At 36.2% G+C, this 18,652-nt stretch overlaps 1 protein-coding gene across 2 annotated transcripts in view; it reads right to left on the bottom strand.

Annotated features, from left to right (window-relative positions):
• Nucleotides 1-18,652, bottom strand: part of Immp2l (inner mitochondrial membrane peptidase subunit 2) — an 859,776-nt gene that overhangs the window by 190,719 nt on the left and 650,405 nt on the right. For both annotated transcript variants that reach the window (XM_048339779.1, XM_048339780.1), the window contains exon 6: nucleotides 12,146-12,248. In XM_048339779.1, coding sequence (XP_048195736.1) covers nucleotides 12,146-12,248 — 103 coding nt within the window. The remainder of the gene's footprint in view (nucleotides 1-12,145; nucleotides 12,249-18,652) is intronic.

Below are 18,652 nucleotides of genomic sequence, written 5' to 3'. Positions count from 1 at the left end.
AGTTACTTCTGACCATCCACTTGTGAGAATCCACAAGTGAAAATCAAGACACACACATAGAAAGTGCTCAAAAATGTGTCAATAAAGCATAAATGACTGTCTATATGAAATGTTTACTTTCCCACTCTTTTCTTTTTTTTTTTTTTTCGTGTGCCAATCCTGGTCCTTGAACTCAGGGCCTGGGAGCTATCCCCGAGCTTTTGTGTTCAACACTAGCACTCTACCACTTGAGCAACAGGTCTACTTCTGGCTTTTTGATACTTAATTGGAAATAAGAGTCTCATGGACTTTCCTTCCTTAGGATTCCTTCAAACTGTAATCCTCAGATCTGAGCTTCCTGAGTAGCTAGGATTCTAGGCATAAGCCTCTGTTGCCCAGTTTTCCACTAGTTTTTAGAAAACTTAGAAAGTGATGGAGACTTGGGAAGACGGCGGAGGAGCCCTAGCTGAGCTTCCTCCATTATCGCAGTTTTCCCATCCCAGAGAAACTTTTACTACTAGAAAGACAGCCCAAGTAAGTTATATCAGTATAGGGATTCTGGCCAGGAAGGAAAAATCGACTTTGCTGGCCGGAAAACACAGATTTGAGTTCCGGGCGGTGACCTGCCACCATGCCAATGCCGGCGCCAGCACAGCGCCCCGCACTCTGTGCACCTAAACCACACCAGCGGCTACCAGGGAGAAATCCTCCAGACGGCAGTAGACACATGTGGATCGCAGGCTGAGCACGGACGGAAGAAAATCGCAGAGAAAGCGTGAGTACCCCAGGAAAGACATTCTCACTCGTGCCCACAGAGCAGCTTCAGGGAGGTAGACCTTCCCCCACTGCCAGAGCAAAGTGCCATCTTTGACACTGGCATTGGGTCAGACCAGACTGAAACTAAAGCCCACCTGGGGAATGTGAGGACAAAGTGGCCATCTTTGAAAAGGTCAAGAGCAACTGAATAGTGAGAGTCGCCCTGGAGGGAGGCTTGTTCTGGGCTGCGGCTCACACACTCAGGTGAACTCAGCCAGAGGTGTCAGCCCTTCCCGCTGGAATTTCTAAATTAAAACCAAAAGCGGCGAGCAGCTACTGGCGGCACAGAGCAACCAGATGGGAGAACAAAGAGGAAGCCCAATTCCCAGCCCGAAACAGAGCTGAATTCCATAGCCAGCTTGGCCCAGGAGGCCGCCCCACCCAGGAGGGAGGAACCTCCCCCAGGCAAGTGTCTCTCAGCCAGGTAAACAACACCAGAGGTGCCCCGCCCTGCTGAGTCCACACACTATTCAAAGCCAGGCATTAAAGACAGCTGCCCCACAGCAGATGGAAGGAGCCACGGTTCCCAAGTCTGCTCACATGCCCCATCTACCGTGGATGGACGCCCAAGGCCTACCTGCTAGCTGTGTGAACCACAGAGCCTCAGGATTTTACTAACAGGGGAGGAGGGTCAGAACAGATCCACCCCATGCAAACTGAAAGCAAGTCAAACAAGCCAAGCAGCAAAATAGACTGCAGACCATGGCAAGGAAACCAGAGACTGGAGAAAGACCAGCCATACAAGGAAGACTCCATTTGTTTTTTTCAAAACATTTTTTAAGCTTTTTTTTTTCATTTCTGAAACTTCATTGGTTTTTTGGTTCTCCATCTATACCTTTTTGTTTTATCAAGTTTTTTTTTTTTGGTTACTCATTTTACTGTTTTTCTTTCTTGTTTTAAAAGATAACTTTTCTCTGTTTTGTGAATTTGTCTTCCAGTATTTTTTTCTTTATTTCTCTCTTCACATTCTTTTTCTTTAAAAATTTACTTTCCTATAAATAACACCTCTACTCTTTTCTGCTAACACTCCATTGACTGTCATTTTAACCTTGTTCTTTCTACTGATTCTACACTTTTCCAAATTTCCATGTCACTGAAACTAAACCAAATCATCACCCCTCCCCATACACTTTACTCTATTCTCTTTACTATCACTAACTTACCCGCCTGACTTACTTCCAGGACCTCAAGATTCCATTGACCACTGGTTATTGGATAGAGGGTATCTCTCCTCAAACGGAGTAAATCAAAGGGGTTCAAAGACAAAGCCATACAGTCCAAAAAGAACTTAATATAAGAACAAAAATTGCTCATAAGGGTGTAAGAGTAAATAAGTAACTACTGAAGACAGGGCTCAGGAGTGGTTGTTATATCAAAATTGTATTCTTTAGGAACACCAAAGCTAACAATATATAGGTATACAAGGTATCTGTATATAATTGTGAACTTCTAAGATTTCCACAACAGTGCTTGGTAAGGTCTGCTTTGGGTCTTAAACAGTGCTCACAAGTGCTTGTAGATTGGCATTCCCAATCCAAATGGGCAGAAGAAACACAAGAAAGATGGCAAAATATGAAGGCTCATCTCCCACTCAAAACAAGTAGGAAGCAGAGCAGTCAATCAAAGACATAGAAGAGAACCCTCAAAATGCTCTACACAGCCTACTGATAAGAATGTTAAATGAAAAGTTTGAATTCTTCAGTCAACTATTCTAGAGCGTGAGGAGGAAAAGCAAAAATTAATGTAGAATTTCATGGCCTCCACAAATAGAAAGATAATTGAACTTCATGAGTCAAATGAAAAGATAGTTACCCAGCTAAAAGATTTGAGAGACAGCACTCAAAACCAAGTAAATGAAGTAAAGAAGTCCATGAAGTAAAGAAATCCATGCAGGACCTAATAGATAAGTACAGCAAGGACATGGAGATCATCAGGACAGTCCAGTCAGAAGGAAAAGAGATTTGAAATCAAGTAGATAGCCTACAGTCCCGATTAACTGAAGCAGAGGATCGAATCTCAGGAGCTGAAGTTTCCCTAGAATTTATGGAGAAAGATCAAAAAGCAATACAAAACCAATCCAGTCAACAAAACAGATCGCTCCAGGATTTTCAAGATACAATCAGGAAGCACAATTTAAGGATAATAGGCATTGAGGAAAACCTGGAGAAGGAAGTTAATGAAATAGGCAACTTATTTAACAGAATATTAGCCGAGAACTTCCCAAATATCCAGAAATATAGGCCTATACAGATGCAAGAAGCATTTAGAACCCCAAACTGACCAGACCAGAATAGGACATCCCACTGACACATTGTGATCAAAACAGGATCAGTAAAGTCCAAGGAAAGAATCCTTAAAGGTGTTAGGAAGAAGAAAACAATCACATATAAAGGAAAAGCAATCAGAATTAGCCCAGACTTATCAGCAGAGACCATGAAAGCAAGGAGAGCCTGAAATGAGGTATACCAAACTCTAAAAAAAATAACTACCAAACAAGAATACTGTACCCAGCTAAACTCTCATTCATAGCCAAAGGTCAAATAAAAGTCTTCCACAGTAAGGAAAAACTGAAACAATTATCTCTACCAAGCCAACATTACAGAAAATCCTTAAAGATACAGGGAAAATAATCAAGATCCCAATGCAGAGAGAGAAATGAACTCTAAATAGTAAACCAGAATATCAGATCAACAAATGGGAAGACACAGCCTTTAACAAGGTGGGGATAATGAAAGGAACAAATGAACAGCTCTCAATCCTAACTCTCAACATTAATGGACTTAATTCGCCAATCAAACGACAGAGGCTCATAAGTTGGATCAAAAATCAAGATCCATCTTTTTGCTGCCTCCAAGAGACTCATCTGTCCAGCAAAAGTAAACATATTCTAAAAGTGAAAGGCTGGAATCAAATCTATCAAGCAAATGGCCCCCATAAGCAGCCCGGAGTTGCAATCCTAGTATCAGAAAAATCGACTTCAAATTAAAAAAGGTAAGAAGAGACAAAGAAGGTTATTACATGCTAGTAAAGGGATCTCTCCTACAGGAAGATATAACCATCCTAAATATCTACACACCAAATACAGGAGCTCCCACCTTAATCAAACAAACACTACTGTCTCTAAAAACACTCATAGACCCAAACACATTGATAGTTGGGGACTTTAACACTCCACTATCACCTCTGGACAGATCAACATGCCAAAAACTGAACAAAGAAACCACAGAACTAAATAACTGCATAGACCAACTAGACTTAACCGACATCTACAGAATATTCCACCCTGCAACAACAGAATACACGTTCTTCTCCCCAGCACATGGATCATTCTCCAAAATAGATCACATCTTAGGGCAGAAAGAAAATCTGTACAAATTCAGAAGTATCAAAACCATTCCCTGGCATTCTCTCAGACCACAATGGAATAAAATTAGAGCTGACTCAAACTGCCACCACAGAAAATCCTACAATTCATGGAGACTAAACAACACACTGCTGAACCATAAGTGGGTCATTGAAGAAATTAAAACAGAAATTCAAATGTTTATGGAATTCAACCAAGATGAGTACACAAAGTACCAGCTCCCTTGGGACACAGCAAAGGCAGTACTCAGAGGAAAATTTATATCTCTGAGTGCATACACCAACAAACTGGAGAAACAGCAACTCAACAACTTAAGGAAGCACCTCAATCTCCTCGAAAGGGAACAACAAACCAAATACCAAGTCAACAGACAGAAGCAAATAATTAAAATCAAATCAGAATTAAATGAATTAGCGACAAAAAAAACAAAACCATCAAAAGAATCAACAAAACAAAAAGATGGTACTTTGAAAAAAAATCAACAAGATAGACAGATCCCTAGCAAACCTGACCAAAAAACGAAGGCAGCACACACCAAGATCAGAGATGACACAGGTAACATCACCACAGAAACAACCAAAATTCAAAACACAATAAGGGACTATTTTGCAAACCTTTATGCCAACAAATTCGAGAACTTGGGAGAAATCGATGATTTCCTAGAAAAAATTCATATCCCCAAACTCAACCATGAAGATTTAAACCTTCTAAATAGACCAATATCCAGCACTGAAATAGAAACAGCAGTAAGTGATCTCCCAACCAAGAAAAGCCCAGGGCGAGATGAATTCACAGCAGAATTCTACAAGGCTTTCAAAACAGAACTCACACCAATATTTCCCAAACTCTTCAATGAAATTGAAAGAGAAAGTTCACTATCAGACACTTTCTATGAAGCCAGTATAACCCTCATCCCAAAACCAGGCAGGGACTCATTACGGAAAGAGGACTATAGACGGATTTCCCTGATGAACATAGACGTAAAAATTCTCAACAAAATTCTGGCCAATCGCCTTCGACAGGTTATCAAAAAAATCATACACAACGATCAAACTTGATTCATGCCAGGGATGCAAAGTTGGTTCAACATATACAAGTCAATTCATATAATCCACCACATCAACAGGAGCAAGGTAAAGAACCACATGGTTATATCACTTGATGCAGAAAAAGCGTTTGACAAAATCCAGCACCCATTTATGCTAAAAGCCCTGGAAAAACTGGGAATCCAGGGAACATTCCTGAATATAATCAAGGCAGTTTATGACAAACCAACCGCAAGCATAACTCTAAATGGTGAAAAACTAAAGCCATTCCCTTTAAAATCAGGAACAAGACGGGGATGTCCCCCCTCTCCCCTGCTCTTCAACATAGTACTAGAATTTCTAGCCAGAGCAATTAGGCAAGAAGAAAATATAAAGGGGATCTAAATAGGAAAAGATGAAGTTAGACTTTCTCTCTTTGCAGATGACATGATCCTATACCTAAAGAACCCCATAGACTCTACCCCCAAGCTACTAGAGCTGATCCAAAACTTTGGAAAAGTTGCAGGATATAAAATAAACCCTCAAAAAACAACGGCCTTTCTCTATTCTAACGACCCGAAGACAGAGGCTGAAATCAGGAAAGTAAATCCTTTTGCAATAGCCTCAAAAAACATAAAATACCTAGGAATAACCTTAACCAAAGAAGTGAAAGACCTCTATGATCAGAACTTTAGAAACATGAAAAATAAAATTAAGGCAGAACTAAGGAAATGGAAAAAGGTTCCCTGAATTGGTAGGATTAATATAATCAAAATGGCAATAATGCCAAAGGCTATCTACAAATTCAATGCAATACCTATTAATATCCCAACACCATTTTTTAATGAAATAGAGAAAGCAATCCAGAAATTCATATGGAACAATAATAGGCCCATAATAGCAAAAACAATCCTAAGCAGAAAGAACAGTGCTGGAGGAATTACAATACCCAACTTCAAGCTGTATTATAAAGCTATAGTAATAAAAACAGCTTGGTATTGACACAGGAAAAGGCCTGAAGACCAATGGAACAGAATTGAAAACCCAGAAATGAACCCACAGAATTACGCCTACTTAATCTTTGATAAAGGAGGTAAAACAATAGTTTGGAAGAAAGACAGCCTCTTTAACAAATGGTGCTGGCAAAACTGGTTCAACACATGCAACAAACTAAAACTAGATCCTTATATATCACCCTGCACCAAAATCAATTCCAAATGGATCAAAGACCTCAAAATTAAAACAGATACCCTGAAAATACTAAAGGAAGAAGTAGGAGAAACACTTGGGCTCCTTTGCGCAGGATGGAACTTCCTTAACAAAGACCCAGAAAGGCTACAAATCAAAGAAAAGTTGGACAAATGGGACTGCATCAAACTGCAGAGCTTCTGCACGGCAAAGGACATAGCTCACAAGATAAAAAGAAAGCCCACAGATTGGGAGAAGATCTTTACCGGCCATTCAATGGACAAAGGCCTCATATCTAAAATACATGCAGAACTAAAAAAATTACTTTCCTCCAAAACAAAACTGCATAGAACCAATAGTCCCCTCATCAAGTGGGCTAAACACTTAAAAAGAGACTTCTCTGATGAGGAAATGAGAATGGCCAAGAGATCTAAGAAAAAGTGCTCTACATCACTGGCCATAAAAGAAATGCAAATCTAAACAACATTGAGATTCCCTCTCACCCCAGTAAGAATATCCTATATCAAGAAAACTAACAATGACAAATGTTGGAGGGGATGTGGCCAAAAGGGAACCCTACTTCATTGTTGGTGGGAATGTAAACTGGTTCAGCCACTCTGGCAATTGGTATGGAGATTCCTCAGAAGGCTAAGCATAGAACTCCCCTATGACCCGGTAACCCCAATTTTGGGTATCTATCCAAAAGACCACAAACAAAATCACACTAAAGCCACCAGCACAACAATGTTCATTGCAGCACAATTTGTCATAGCTAGAATCTGGAGCCAACCCAGATGCCCCTTAGTAGATGAGTGGATCACGAAAATGTGGTACATATGTACAATGGAATTTTATGCCTCTATCAGAAAGAATGGCATTTCCCCATTTGTAAGGAAATGGAAAGACATGCAAAAAGTTATACTAAGTGAAGTGAGCCAGACCCAAAGAAACATGGACTCTGTGGTCTCCCTTATATGGAATAATTAGCACAGGATTAGGCAAGTCACAGCAGAGGAACACAAGGGCCCAATAGCTATACCCTTTTGAACACAAAAGATGATGCTAAGTGAAATGAACTCCATGTTATGGAAATGACTGTTATATCACAGTTGTAACTACTTTCAATGTGCCATGTGTAACTGTAGCTTCTATTATTGATGATCCTCTTGTATCCCCTTCCTGCAGTCGTACCTTCACTATCTCTGTATCTTATCTGAGTACATTGGATACTGTGTATACTGGTATTAGAACTAGGAAAGTGAAAGGGAATACCAAAATCGAGAAACACAGGGTAAAAAAAAAAAAAGACAAACAACTACAAAAGCAATACTTGCAAAACTGTTTGGTGTAAATGAACTGAACAACTCATGGTGGGGGTGGGAAGGGAAAGGGGGCAGGGAGAGGGGGAATGAGGGATGAGGTAAGAAACAATACAAGAAATGTATCCAATGCCTAATGTATAAAACTGTAACCTCCCTGTAATTCAGTTTGATAAAAAATACAATAAAAAAAAAGAGCAGGATATGATCGTGCCATTTGATGTAATCACTCATTAAAGTGGAACATTTGAATCTTTAAAATATGTGCACTGGGGGAAAGGCAGATGAAATCCATTTCTGTTCTACTGTTTAAGGAATGGGCTACTACTCTGTGAGAGCAAAACCAGAAACATCTTTGGGCAATGCTAAGACTAGGAGGAAATTAATGACTAAAGTAGAAATCTGAAATTTGTAATACACAGTCAATTTCTCTGCACACGTATATATTGAATCTTAATAAATCATTTGGCTTTATCAAAAAAAAAAGAAAAGTTAAAAAGTGAATTCTTGAATATACAAAGGAATTCCATGAAATTTTAATCCTCATTTCTCTATACCTTTTAATTTTAATACTATCAGATCATTTCACTTGTAAATAGTATTTCTAATTCTGTTATAGCTAATAACATCTTCAATTATACTTATATTGTCCAAAAATGTTCTAGGAGGGTAATGTTTTATTTAATTAATTAACCTCAGAATAAGTATTTAGATTAGCTCATTTCCAAATGACATGTAACTGAAAGAAATTGATATTTAGTATAACTTATGGTTTCCTTTCTCACGTAGACAGTATGTCAAGATAATTTCTGTACTCAAATTGTTCAGTTCTGCTTCATGGTTCCTGCACACAAATTGTTCACAAGGTGACACCATGATCACAAACCTGAAAGTCAAAATGCATTTATACATCCTGGAGAGGTTCTCTTTGCTGTGAAATGTTCAAACCAAGAGTTTTTCTTCTAATGTCCTTTGATGAATATAATTAAAAAAAACATCAATGTAGTAAAAACATATTACTTATTTCAAACGTTAAGTACATTATTACATTTTTATTTCTTTTTCAATGCTAGAATGTATTTCTTTATGACAAATCACTACACAGCACAAATAGAAAACATCTTAGTAGCCTGTGACTATCATTAAAATGATAGAAAACTTCCAAGATAGAAAATATGCAAGCTAAATGAGGCCATGAAAAGAGACATATTTGGGCTTTTACCTGAAGTTACATAACTACATATGAAAACACTTCAAATACAAATACTGAAGTAAATACTCATAATAGAGAGAAGCAGGAAATTCTACATGCATTTTTAATTGATAGAAGAGCCTAGTAATCTGAAGTAGTTAAAATTACTACTTGAAAATTCAGAGCTATGACAGCAAGTATACAAGATAAATATAAAATTTTACTTTTCATGTGCTCTCATTATTAGGAAGCAGACCATCATCAGTATCTATAAGGTTTATTTTCAGGTGCTGGTAACAAAATACAACATGACTGTTCTAGAAGATGCATTAATGTACTCTACACACAGCAGGAAAAGAGGGAGATATACTAATTTCTTTCACAGAGCAAAAGAATTTCTAAGAGTTCTATAACCATGATGATTTACTTTTCTGTTCTATTTATTGTCTATGATTGTAGGCAGTAATTTTTTTCCATGATGTCATCCTCAACATGTGAGAAGTATGAGTGTGGACAAAAGCAAATGATTAAATAAAATAAAACTTTTTTTAAAGCAAATGACTGTAGGAAATAATAAAATACAATAATAAAAATGAGACATTCATTTCCTTATCAAATTAGAGTTAATTTCTACTTGAGTATGGAAAATTTCTGCTCTGTGATGATTGCCTGTAGGTAGCAAGTTAAAATAAACTGGGTAGATTCTAGATAAAATGTAATTACTATTAAAAGAGTTACAACATGTTAATGTTAGTTAGATATACATCTGAAGTTATGTGGGAGAGAAATGAAGATTGAAAATTTCAGTTTCTACAGACAACCAGATAGGTTGTTAGTGACAAGGAAAAGAACATTACCTTTTTCCTAAGAGATATAACCAAGAATTATCTAGAAAGCCTGAATACCATTAATCTATACATAGTCTGTAAATATGCTCAAACTTTCTGAGTATTCTTGTAGAAATATGATTTTCAATTTTAGGTTTATTGAAAAACCAAGGTTTTATGATTTAGAATTCGAAAAACATTAAAAACCATTAACGAATTATTTAGATAAACATTGATTATTGGAAAATGCAAGAAATGCAGGAAATCTCAGTAATGATTATAGGAATTTTGTTAAAAATTGTTTTCTCCTCTACCTTCTAAAAACTGAGTTTTGCTCATTATAATGGAATTGCAATAGAAAATATAAAACTACAATATAAATATATACATGCATATGTATGTCTCCATGAAATAAAGATACATTTGTAAAAATAGCAAAAATGGTTTCATTCTTGAAAAGGTAATTCACCTAATGATGGTAAAACAAAACAGTACTTGTTTACAGAGTGAAAATCAGTAGCTCAGTCCAATTCTTGAATCAAAAACCAGCATGCATAAATATTTTTCTATCTGTTATAAAAGGAGAAAAACACTATACTTCAAAGTAGTTTGTGCTTCTGTATTAAATCACTGATTTCAATTATAATTAAGAAGTAGATTTCATTTAAAAACAAGATTTAAAACAAATGACATTAAGCGCTATTATATTCATAATTCAATGTTTCAAAGTTATTAAGTGCATAGCAGAACAGGGCACCATGTTGGAGATAGCTAATAACTAAATACCCTGAAAGTTGTTTACAACAAAGACAACCCAGTGAAAATGATACTAATATGGAACAGTACCATATCACCTTTAATTTAATAGTAAAACAATGAAAACCAATATCAAACTGTGGGGCTTTTTTATTAGTAGCCATTTACCACACACCCAACAACCAATAACAAAATAGCACTTTTTAATGCACATCATTTAAAAGTCATTATTCTAACAACTAAAAATCCAACTGAATTAACATTCTAATGTGGCTTTGCCCAACAATATGATCCAATAATACCCAGAATGTTTCGGATGGAAGATAAACAGAACTGTGCGGAGGTAATTTATTTTCATTGTCATGATAACAGACCTTTCTACTAGTAGTACCCAAAACATTTCCAGCATGTCTGCCAACTGTCTTATATTAGTACAACTTACAGTTAAGATTACACGATGTTTTTGTATAATTATTATTCAAAGACAAAGGCTCAAGGGGGCTTTTAATAAGAAATTATCAGTATAACTATAACAAGTAGTAACAGTCTCCTAAAGCTTTCTCTCACTTATTAGTACACTTAATCCAACCCCTGCTCTATTATTGTACTTTTAGCCAGAGTAGAGTCAAAATGGCAGGTACTTACATGACAATTAATTGGCATCTCATAATATGTAAAGCAGATTATTTTTAGACTACTAGCATTCACGTTTAGACAAAACTAGGGGGATAAACTGTTTTCAAATATCACTTTCATTATATATTTTATGCAATAAAAAACTATGTCAGCAATCTTGCTATTTATAAAATGCCAACAATGTATTCCTTTAGAATGTGGTAAAAAAAAAAAAAAAGCACATTGACTGGAGGATTATTTTAACCTAAAGGCACTTCTGAAAGACAGGAGATGCAAGGAGGGCACGATCACCTCCCCTTTTTGTTCCAACATATAGGCAACAGTGCTCTTACACCACAGTTACACCCCTAATAGAAGAGAAGGAAAATTTTTGATGGAGTCACTACTGAGAGAATGCAGTAGAAAGAGACCTGAGCTAGATAGGTCTTCTCTTCTTGCAGCCTCTTCTAACAATTTGGTTACTTTTCCACACAACTTGCCTTTGTTTAACTTAATTGTCTTCTGATGATCTTCATTTCTTTATGAGGATTCTTGTGTCACATAAAGCTTGTATTCACTGTTCCTGTTTTTTTTTTTTTTCCTGCCTATCTGTCTCATTGTTGATCTAGTTTTCTGGCTAATCTGGGACCCAATGAGGGAAGACATTTCTACCCAATACTGACCAATAGGATTTCTATCACTATTCAAATTTTAAACAATTTAGAAAAAAAATTAGAAAATTATTTGTATGTCTTTAACTGAAAACAGCTACCAATATTTCTGTGGGACAAAGGTATTCTAACTAGACCCTGCCAAACAGTTAAGAGCATGCTTCAGTCCTTTGAAGTGTTTAAGGTTTTTATTTTCCCATATAAACAAACACACATATACCTCAGTAGTTTCAAAAACCTATGATATTTCCACGAACATTTCAAAACATATACTGCTATACTATAAAACCTCTGATCCATCTTGGTTAAATTACCCAAGCAACCCTTCTGATTTACTCTTGGTGCCATCTTTGAAATCCATTTATATCAGCAAGAAGACATAAGATGACTTACCGGCCCAAAAGAATTACTGTCAAAACTGTGTCCATGATGATCACCTTCAACCCAAATGTGACCACGAGGGACTTTGACATACCGGTTTTTGTGTCCTATGGTTCTGGAAATAAACAGAATAACCACTGAGATAAGAGCAGAAAGGAAACTTCTAATAGCTCAGTAGACAAACTCAGAGCAGAAATGTTAGAAAAATACAAGAGATAGATTTACCTTGAAGCCACTCCATACCTCCCTTTTAAAGTAAAATGTAGTTAGGTCCACAGTTTCTCTTTCCTTTCATATGTCCATAAGTTGAAATTCTATGCTTAAACAAAAAGCACTAGCACCAAATAGAATGTTTTGCTACTTCACTTAATACACCAGATCTAAATACAGATTTAGAAAATTTTAGCTGCCTCAAGAAAAAAATAGTTGCATTTTCCCAAGATTTATGAACTTTTAAAAAATATTTATTCATTTTAGGTGGCAGTACTTGTGTGTTGACATCAAGGCTTCATACTTGCTAAGCAGGCATTCTATTGCTGAGCCACACACCTCCAGCTCTTTTTGGCACTAGTTATTTCTAGGTTATTAACCCAGGAGTGCATTTATACCATGATTTTCCTGTTTTACACTTCCCACTGTCGATGAGATGACAAGTATATGCTATTAGGCCCAGCTTCTTCTTTTAAGATGGAGTCTTTTGAACCTCGCTGTGCAGGCAAGTCTGGAAATATGATCCTCCTGCTATCAGCTCCCCATGTAGCTGAGTCATTGGAGCTACCACACCCAACTCTAACATTTGCTCTTTATGTTATTACTCAGCTTTTCCAGTTAATCTGTAGATAACTAATGATTTCATCTTTTTAGAAAATTAAACTTCTAAAATCAATGGCTCTCTTTTTATAACCTCTTTAAGAATTTAAATTTTACTATTTTTATGAAAGAACATAATATGGATGTTCTCTTGTTAAATATAAGCTACCAGTATCAGTTCCACTTTGATTTTTAAATGAGAAATATTTTAAAACTCTTAAAGATTAAAAACCAACAAAAGATGATACTCATTTATAGAATTCCTACATTCTTAATACTGGCAAGGAAAGGGATATGACTTTTTTCAAACAGTGTCAATGGCAATCTAAGAGGATACAATCTTTGTGTATGTATTTCCATCTGGGGTCAACTTTGCTGAAGTTTTAAGAGACACACACGTATGTCCCTTAGATTTATTTACTTGTAGAAACCCATTGCTTGAAAATAATCAAAAATTAGAAGCAATGTTTATTATTAGTGATATTCAACTCAGTTTTTTTATGGCCTCCTCTTTGAAAAATCAATTTCTCTAGATATTTAATAACAAAGAATTGGTTTCTATTATAGTACAACCAATGAAATATGAATAAAATGCTATCTCAATCCTACAATCAATTTTGGGGGGTGGGGGGGGAGTTTCAACTGCTTTTCCTCTTCTCTTTTGTTTCCTAAAACACATGGGAAATATCCAGCATAAAGAAACTTCAAAATAAATGTTATCTGAATGGATGGGTGAATGAATGGATAGGTGGATGAACACATGGATGGGAGAAAGGATATAGCCCTCAAGGCTATGGATTCAGAATCTGAAGTTGGCACTCTGTTCTTGATATGGAATCCCTAGGGGAACATTTTTGTTCTGTACTAGTTATATATGTTCAGAATAATACATTAAAAAAGGAAAACTAAGGCTGGGAATATGGTCTAGTGGTAAAGTGCTCGCCTCATATACATGAAGCCCTGGGTTCGATTCCTCAGCACCACATATATAGAAAAAGCCGAAGTGGTGCTGTGGCTCAAGTGTCAGAGTGCTGGCCTTGAGCAAATAAAAAAGCAGCCAGGGACAGTGCTCAGGCCATGAGTTCAAGTCCCAGGACTAGCAAAAAAAAAAAAAAAGGAAAACAACACATAAAGTGATACTACAGAAAGTTAAACCATTCATTTTCTAGGATGGTTTTTAATTTTCAAGATAATTTCAGTGTTGAACTGCTTTGCTTTAGATCAGTAAGTCACTCATGCAAGGAAGCAATGTGTGGCCATTAGAACCCCACAGTAAGTTAATGACTGCTGTTTATTTTTAATTACTACTGGGAAGAAGGATTTCAGAGCTTTTTAGAGAGAAGCAAAAACAAGATGAACACATCCAGCCATCATATACTTTGCAATATAAGTGTTCTTCAATTAAAATCATCCAATTAGTCCTTGACAACAGTACTGCCTTTATCATGAAGATTGCTGCTAGGAACTAATATCTTTCATCAAGTGCTAATAATAAGACTACTTTCCTAATTGTTGGGAAAGCATATTCTTCTAATAACTCCAAACATTTGCTCACCTTATTAAACCAAGTATTTTTAATATATACTTAGAAAGTATTTCCCTATTTTGTTTCTTCAAGTAACTGCTTAAGAATCATGGGGACAGGAACTGACGGCTCATGCCTATAATCCTAGCTACTAAGGAGGTTGAGATCTGAGGATGATGGTTCAGAGCCAGCCTTGGCAGGAAAGTCTGTGAGACTCTTATTTCCAATTAACTACCAGAAAACCAGAAGTGGCACTGTGGCTCAAAGTGGTAGAGCACTAGCCTTGAGCTGAAAAGCTCAGGGACAACATCCAGGCCCAGAGGTCAAGCCCTATGACCAACAAAAAAAAAAAAAAAAGAGAGAGAGAGAGAGAGAGAGAATATCATGGGTATGCATGTGTAGGAATAACATAGTGTGCATAGACTACAGCCCTGTTTCAGGTTTCAGACATTCATTGTGAGTCCTGGAACATATTCCTCATACATCAGTGGGGACTGTGGTGTCTGTGGGTGTGTGTACACACACATGTAGTCACACTGTTTGGGATTATCTCATGATACCAGAGAGATATAGGGATCTCTGAGCGGAGCCACATTCTAACAGTTGTCAGCATGTACAGCACTGGTCAGCTGGGTGTCAGGAAACCAGGTCTCTTGTTTCTAGAACTTTTCAACTTAATTTAATAAGAATTCCTTACTGTTAAGAAAGTTGCTCTCCAAGAACTCAGATCTAATGACAACCTCAAATGCTTGGTAATTACTACCTTGAGACTACAAGGAGAAAGGATTCTGAAGTCTTAGTGAAACTTAGTACATCTTCTGAGACTTAGTGAGAACTACTGGTTGATGGTTCATGTCTCTCTCATGCTCAGCAATGGGGAGTGACAGTGTCCTGTAGTAAATGGAACAATAATGACAATGTACATACCACAATAGTAACTATAAAAAACTTGCCTGGTTATTGAGAATATAAAAAAAATCATAAAGATAAATTTGTGAATTGAATCAATAAATTCCTGATTTTGAGAAACAAAAGAAATAAGTAGGTAATCCAACAATAAAGGGGAGGTTTAAAGCCAAACATACTCTTCTAGGAACTAGTAAACAGTTTGAGCTTGCTTTCAAGGAATCAAGATACTTGTGATAGAAAACAAATAAACTACCAAAGTGCCTATGGCAGTTGTACATTTTCGAGCATTGACCATCTCACTTAGAAATCTTAAGTACACCCTTTATCTAGCAATCTTAAGTACACCTATTACTTTCTTTATTGTACCTACTAACACTTGCTAAACATTTATAGGTTTATGAGTTTGCTATCTGCCTCTCCCAGAATGTAACCAGTAGAACTGTGCCTTTCTTACTCATAAAAATATCCCAGTAGCCTAGAAGATTATATCGTACAAGGTGATGAAGAAATGTTAAATGAATGACAAATAACTGGAGTGAAAAATACTGCCAAAACAGCAGAAAAATATAGTGCAGAGCCCACGGGTTGTAGAAACAGACAAAACCCGTCTCTATCTTGATTCTATTATGCAAAAGAAATCTTGAAAATGTTCATGGGCCAGTGTGGTGGCACATGTCTATAACTGTAGCTAGATAGGAGGTAGAAAACAAGAGAGCATCCTAGTCAACCCAAGAAAAGTAAGTGGGATCTCATCTAAAAAAACAATGGAAAAGCAAAAGGACTGGGAAGTGTGGTTCAAATGATAGAATGACCCTGAGTTCAATTCCCAATACTGCAGTCTTTTAAATGGGATTGATATTAATATTTTCAACCTTATGTAATTTTAAACATCTCCATTTATAAGACTTGGCAAATAAGTGTAGTTAACTCAGAGTTATTCAATGGATAAATACAGCATTCAATGAACATTTGATAAATGTATTTATAGTTGAGACTGTGTTAAGTAACAGCTGAATATAGTTCTGATGCATAGTCAGAAGACAGTGAGAGATAGTTATTATTGCCATTGTCTTTGTTGGTCTATTATTTTCTTTCATTTTATAATTCAGAATGTGTTCAGGCTTCCCTATCTATTAGCATCAGTCTCTTCAAATTACCTGAACTATGCTTCAATAATTTCCTTTCCTCACAGTTGTGCTCTGACTGTAGACTATTTTTAATACTACAATGAATCTTTTTCTTTTATTCTTATTACTTTCTGGGACACTAGTATGTGAAAACACAATATATCTATTTGTGAATATGAAAATATGTAAAGGGTAGTACGTGAAAGTTCAATATTTATTTGTGATCTCATCTGTATCTCTCATCCATATCTGAGTAACTCACAGTAATTTACTCAAATACTAGGCAGATTTTAAAGAACTTTCTGAGCTATAGAGCTATGGTAAATTCATGTCATATACATAGTATATATTCTGTCTCTCAGATTTCAATCTAAATTTTGAAAGAGTAGGCCATAGTAGCTTTCAAATATGATGTGAATATATTAGGCTAGTCCTTTTTGAGATTGCAAAAGAAATATAATTCTCCTAATAGAATTTCTCTAGAGAAGGAATTTTAAATAGCTTTGCATTCCTGAATTCACATAAAAGAAAGACAAAATAATCCTTTAGGTGATTTAAGTTAAGTAAGGTGTCATCCCACAAGATTGTAGGTATCTATAGCCTGCAAATAATTTTGGTTTTGACAGTCAAAAATGAATTCTATATGGTATTCTAACTACCTGTCAGAGAGAGAGAGAGAGAGAGAGAGAGAGAGAGAGAGAGAGACAGCTTTACAAAGACAAGTTACCTAGGTCTTACAAAGGGAATAAAGAACTATTGCCTCTAATTTGATTTGACCTTGAAAACAATGTTTAAGTCTCTGAATCTTTTAAGCGGCATCAGTGGACTACAAAAATTCTCTTCATATATTTCTTAGTGCAAGAAGACAACATCTTATTAAAATGCATTTCCCAAATGCACATGTGCACACATACCATGTACAATTAAAATAGATAATTTGTATTAATCATTTATGATTGTATATTTGGCGGGGGAAGAGAAGTTCTGCGGCTTGAACTCAGTGCCTGGGTTCCCTCCTAGAGCTTTTGTAATTCTTGCTCAAGGCAACTGGTCTACCATTTGAGCCATAGCCCCACTTCTAACTTTCTCATGGCTTCAAACCACAATCTTCATCTCTCCCAGCTATGGCATGAGCCACAAATACACAGTTTGACTAGAGATATTCTTATTTCCAGCCATTCTATTGATTTACTCACTGTTAAGATGACTGGGTACACTGAGGTTGACTCTTTGCTGTATCCTAAACCCTGGGTTAAGGCCCTTAAAGTGACCAGGAAATACAAATAAGGACCCAGCAACATTACAAGTTGGAACAAAGGTCTTACCATTATTGATAAGTAGAATCAGTTGGGAGGGGCATTCTATTATCAGAAATGAAAATGGGGAAAAAAAAATCTAGGGTTGGTCTCTGAAAGAGAAAAAAAAAAAATTTCCCTGAGAATCTGTCTTCTGCTCTCAAGTGGGTTTGTGGCTCAATTTCACCCTACAGATATGGTCTGGGAAGTTTAAGAGTTAACTTTAATGGATCCTGCATACCTAGGTCCTAAAACTGAGTTTTAGGATTTTCTATAAATAAATTCCAGCCATTGGGAACTCAGAATCCCAAAAAAAATATGAAATAAGGAAATAAGCTGCCATTAATAAATCAAGGCAGAAAACTAACAATAGAATTAGATACTCCCAATAATTCCAAAGGCTAAATTTATCAAATACAGTATATAGTCTATGTATATTACATAAATCAGAAACAGATTTAAAACATAAGGAACAATGTTGTATTTTGAAAAGACAGACATTTTTAAAAGAACCAAGCAGAACATCTGAAAATTTAAAAATATGTAACTAAGTATGTTAAAAAAAAACAGATTGGTATTTTTAAAGTACTGACAGAAAATGTATATTTAAATTTTTCTTAGAATTCAGCACACAAAACAGTAATGAAAAATGTGAGAGCTATGCCTCAGTGCATGATAAAGTATACTAGCAGATACTCAAAGCTCTAGAGGAAGACAATAAAAAGAATCTAGGGTGGAGAATTTTCCAAACTGATTGGGGAATCAAAGTAAAAAACGAGGTAAGTAGAAAATTTTTAACTTTTGTAGGTCATGAAATGATACCACACTAAAGACTGACTCTATTGGAAGGAGT

The sequence above is a fragment of the Perognathus longimembris genome, chromosome 2 (assembly GCF_023159225.1).
Source record: "Perognathus longimembris pacificus isolate PPM17 chromosome 2, ASM2315922v1, whole genome shotgun sequence".
Lineage (NCBI taxonomy): Eukaryota > Metazoa > Chordata > Mammalia > Rodentia > Heteromyidae > Perognathus > Perognathus longimembris.
The sequence above is the reverse complement of the archived record's forward strand: the minus strand, read 5'-3'. Positions and strand labels throughout refer to the sequence as shown.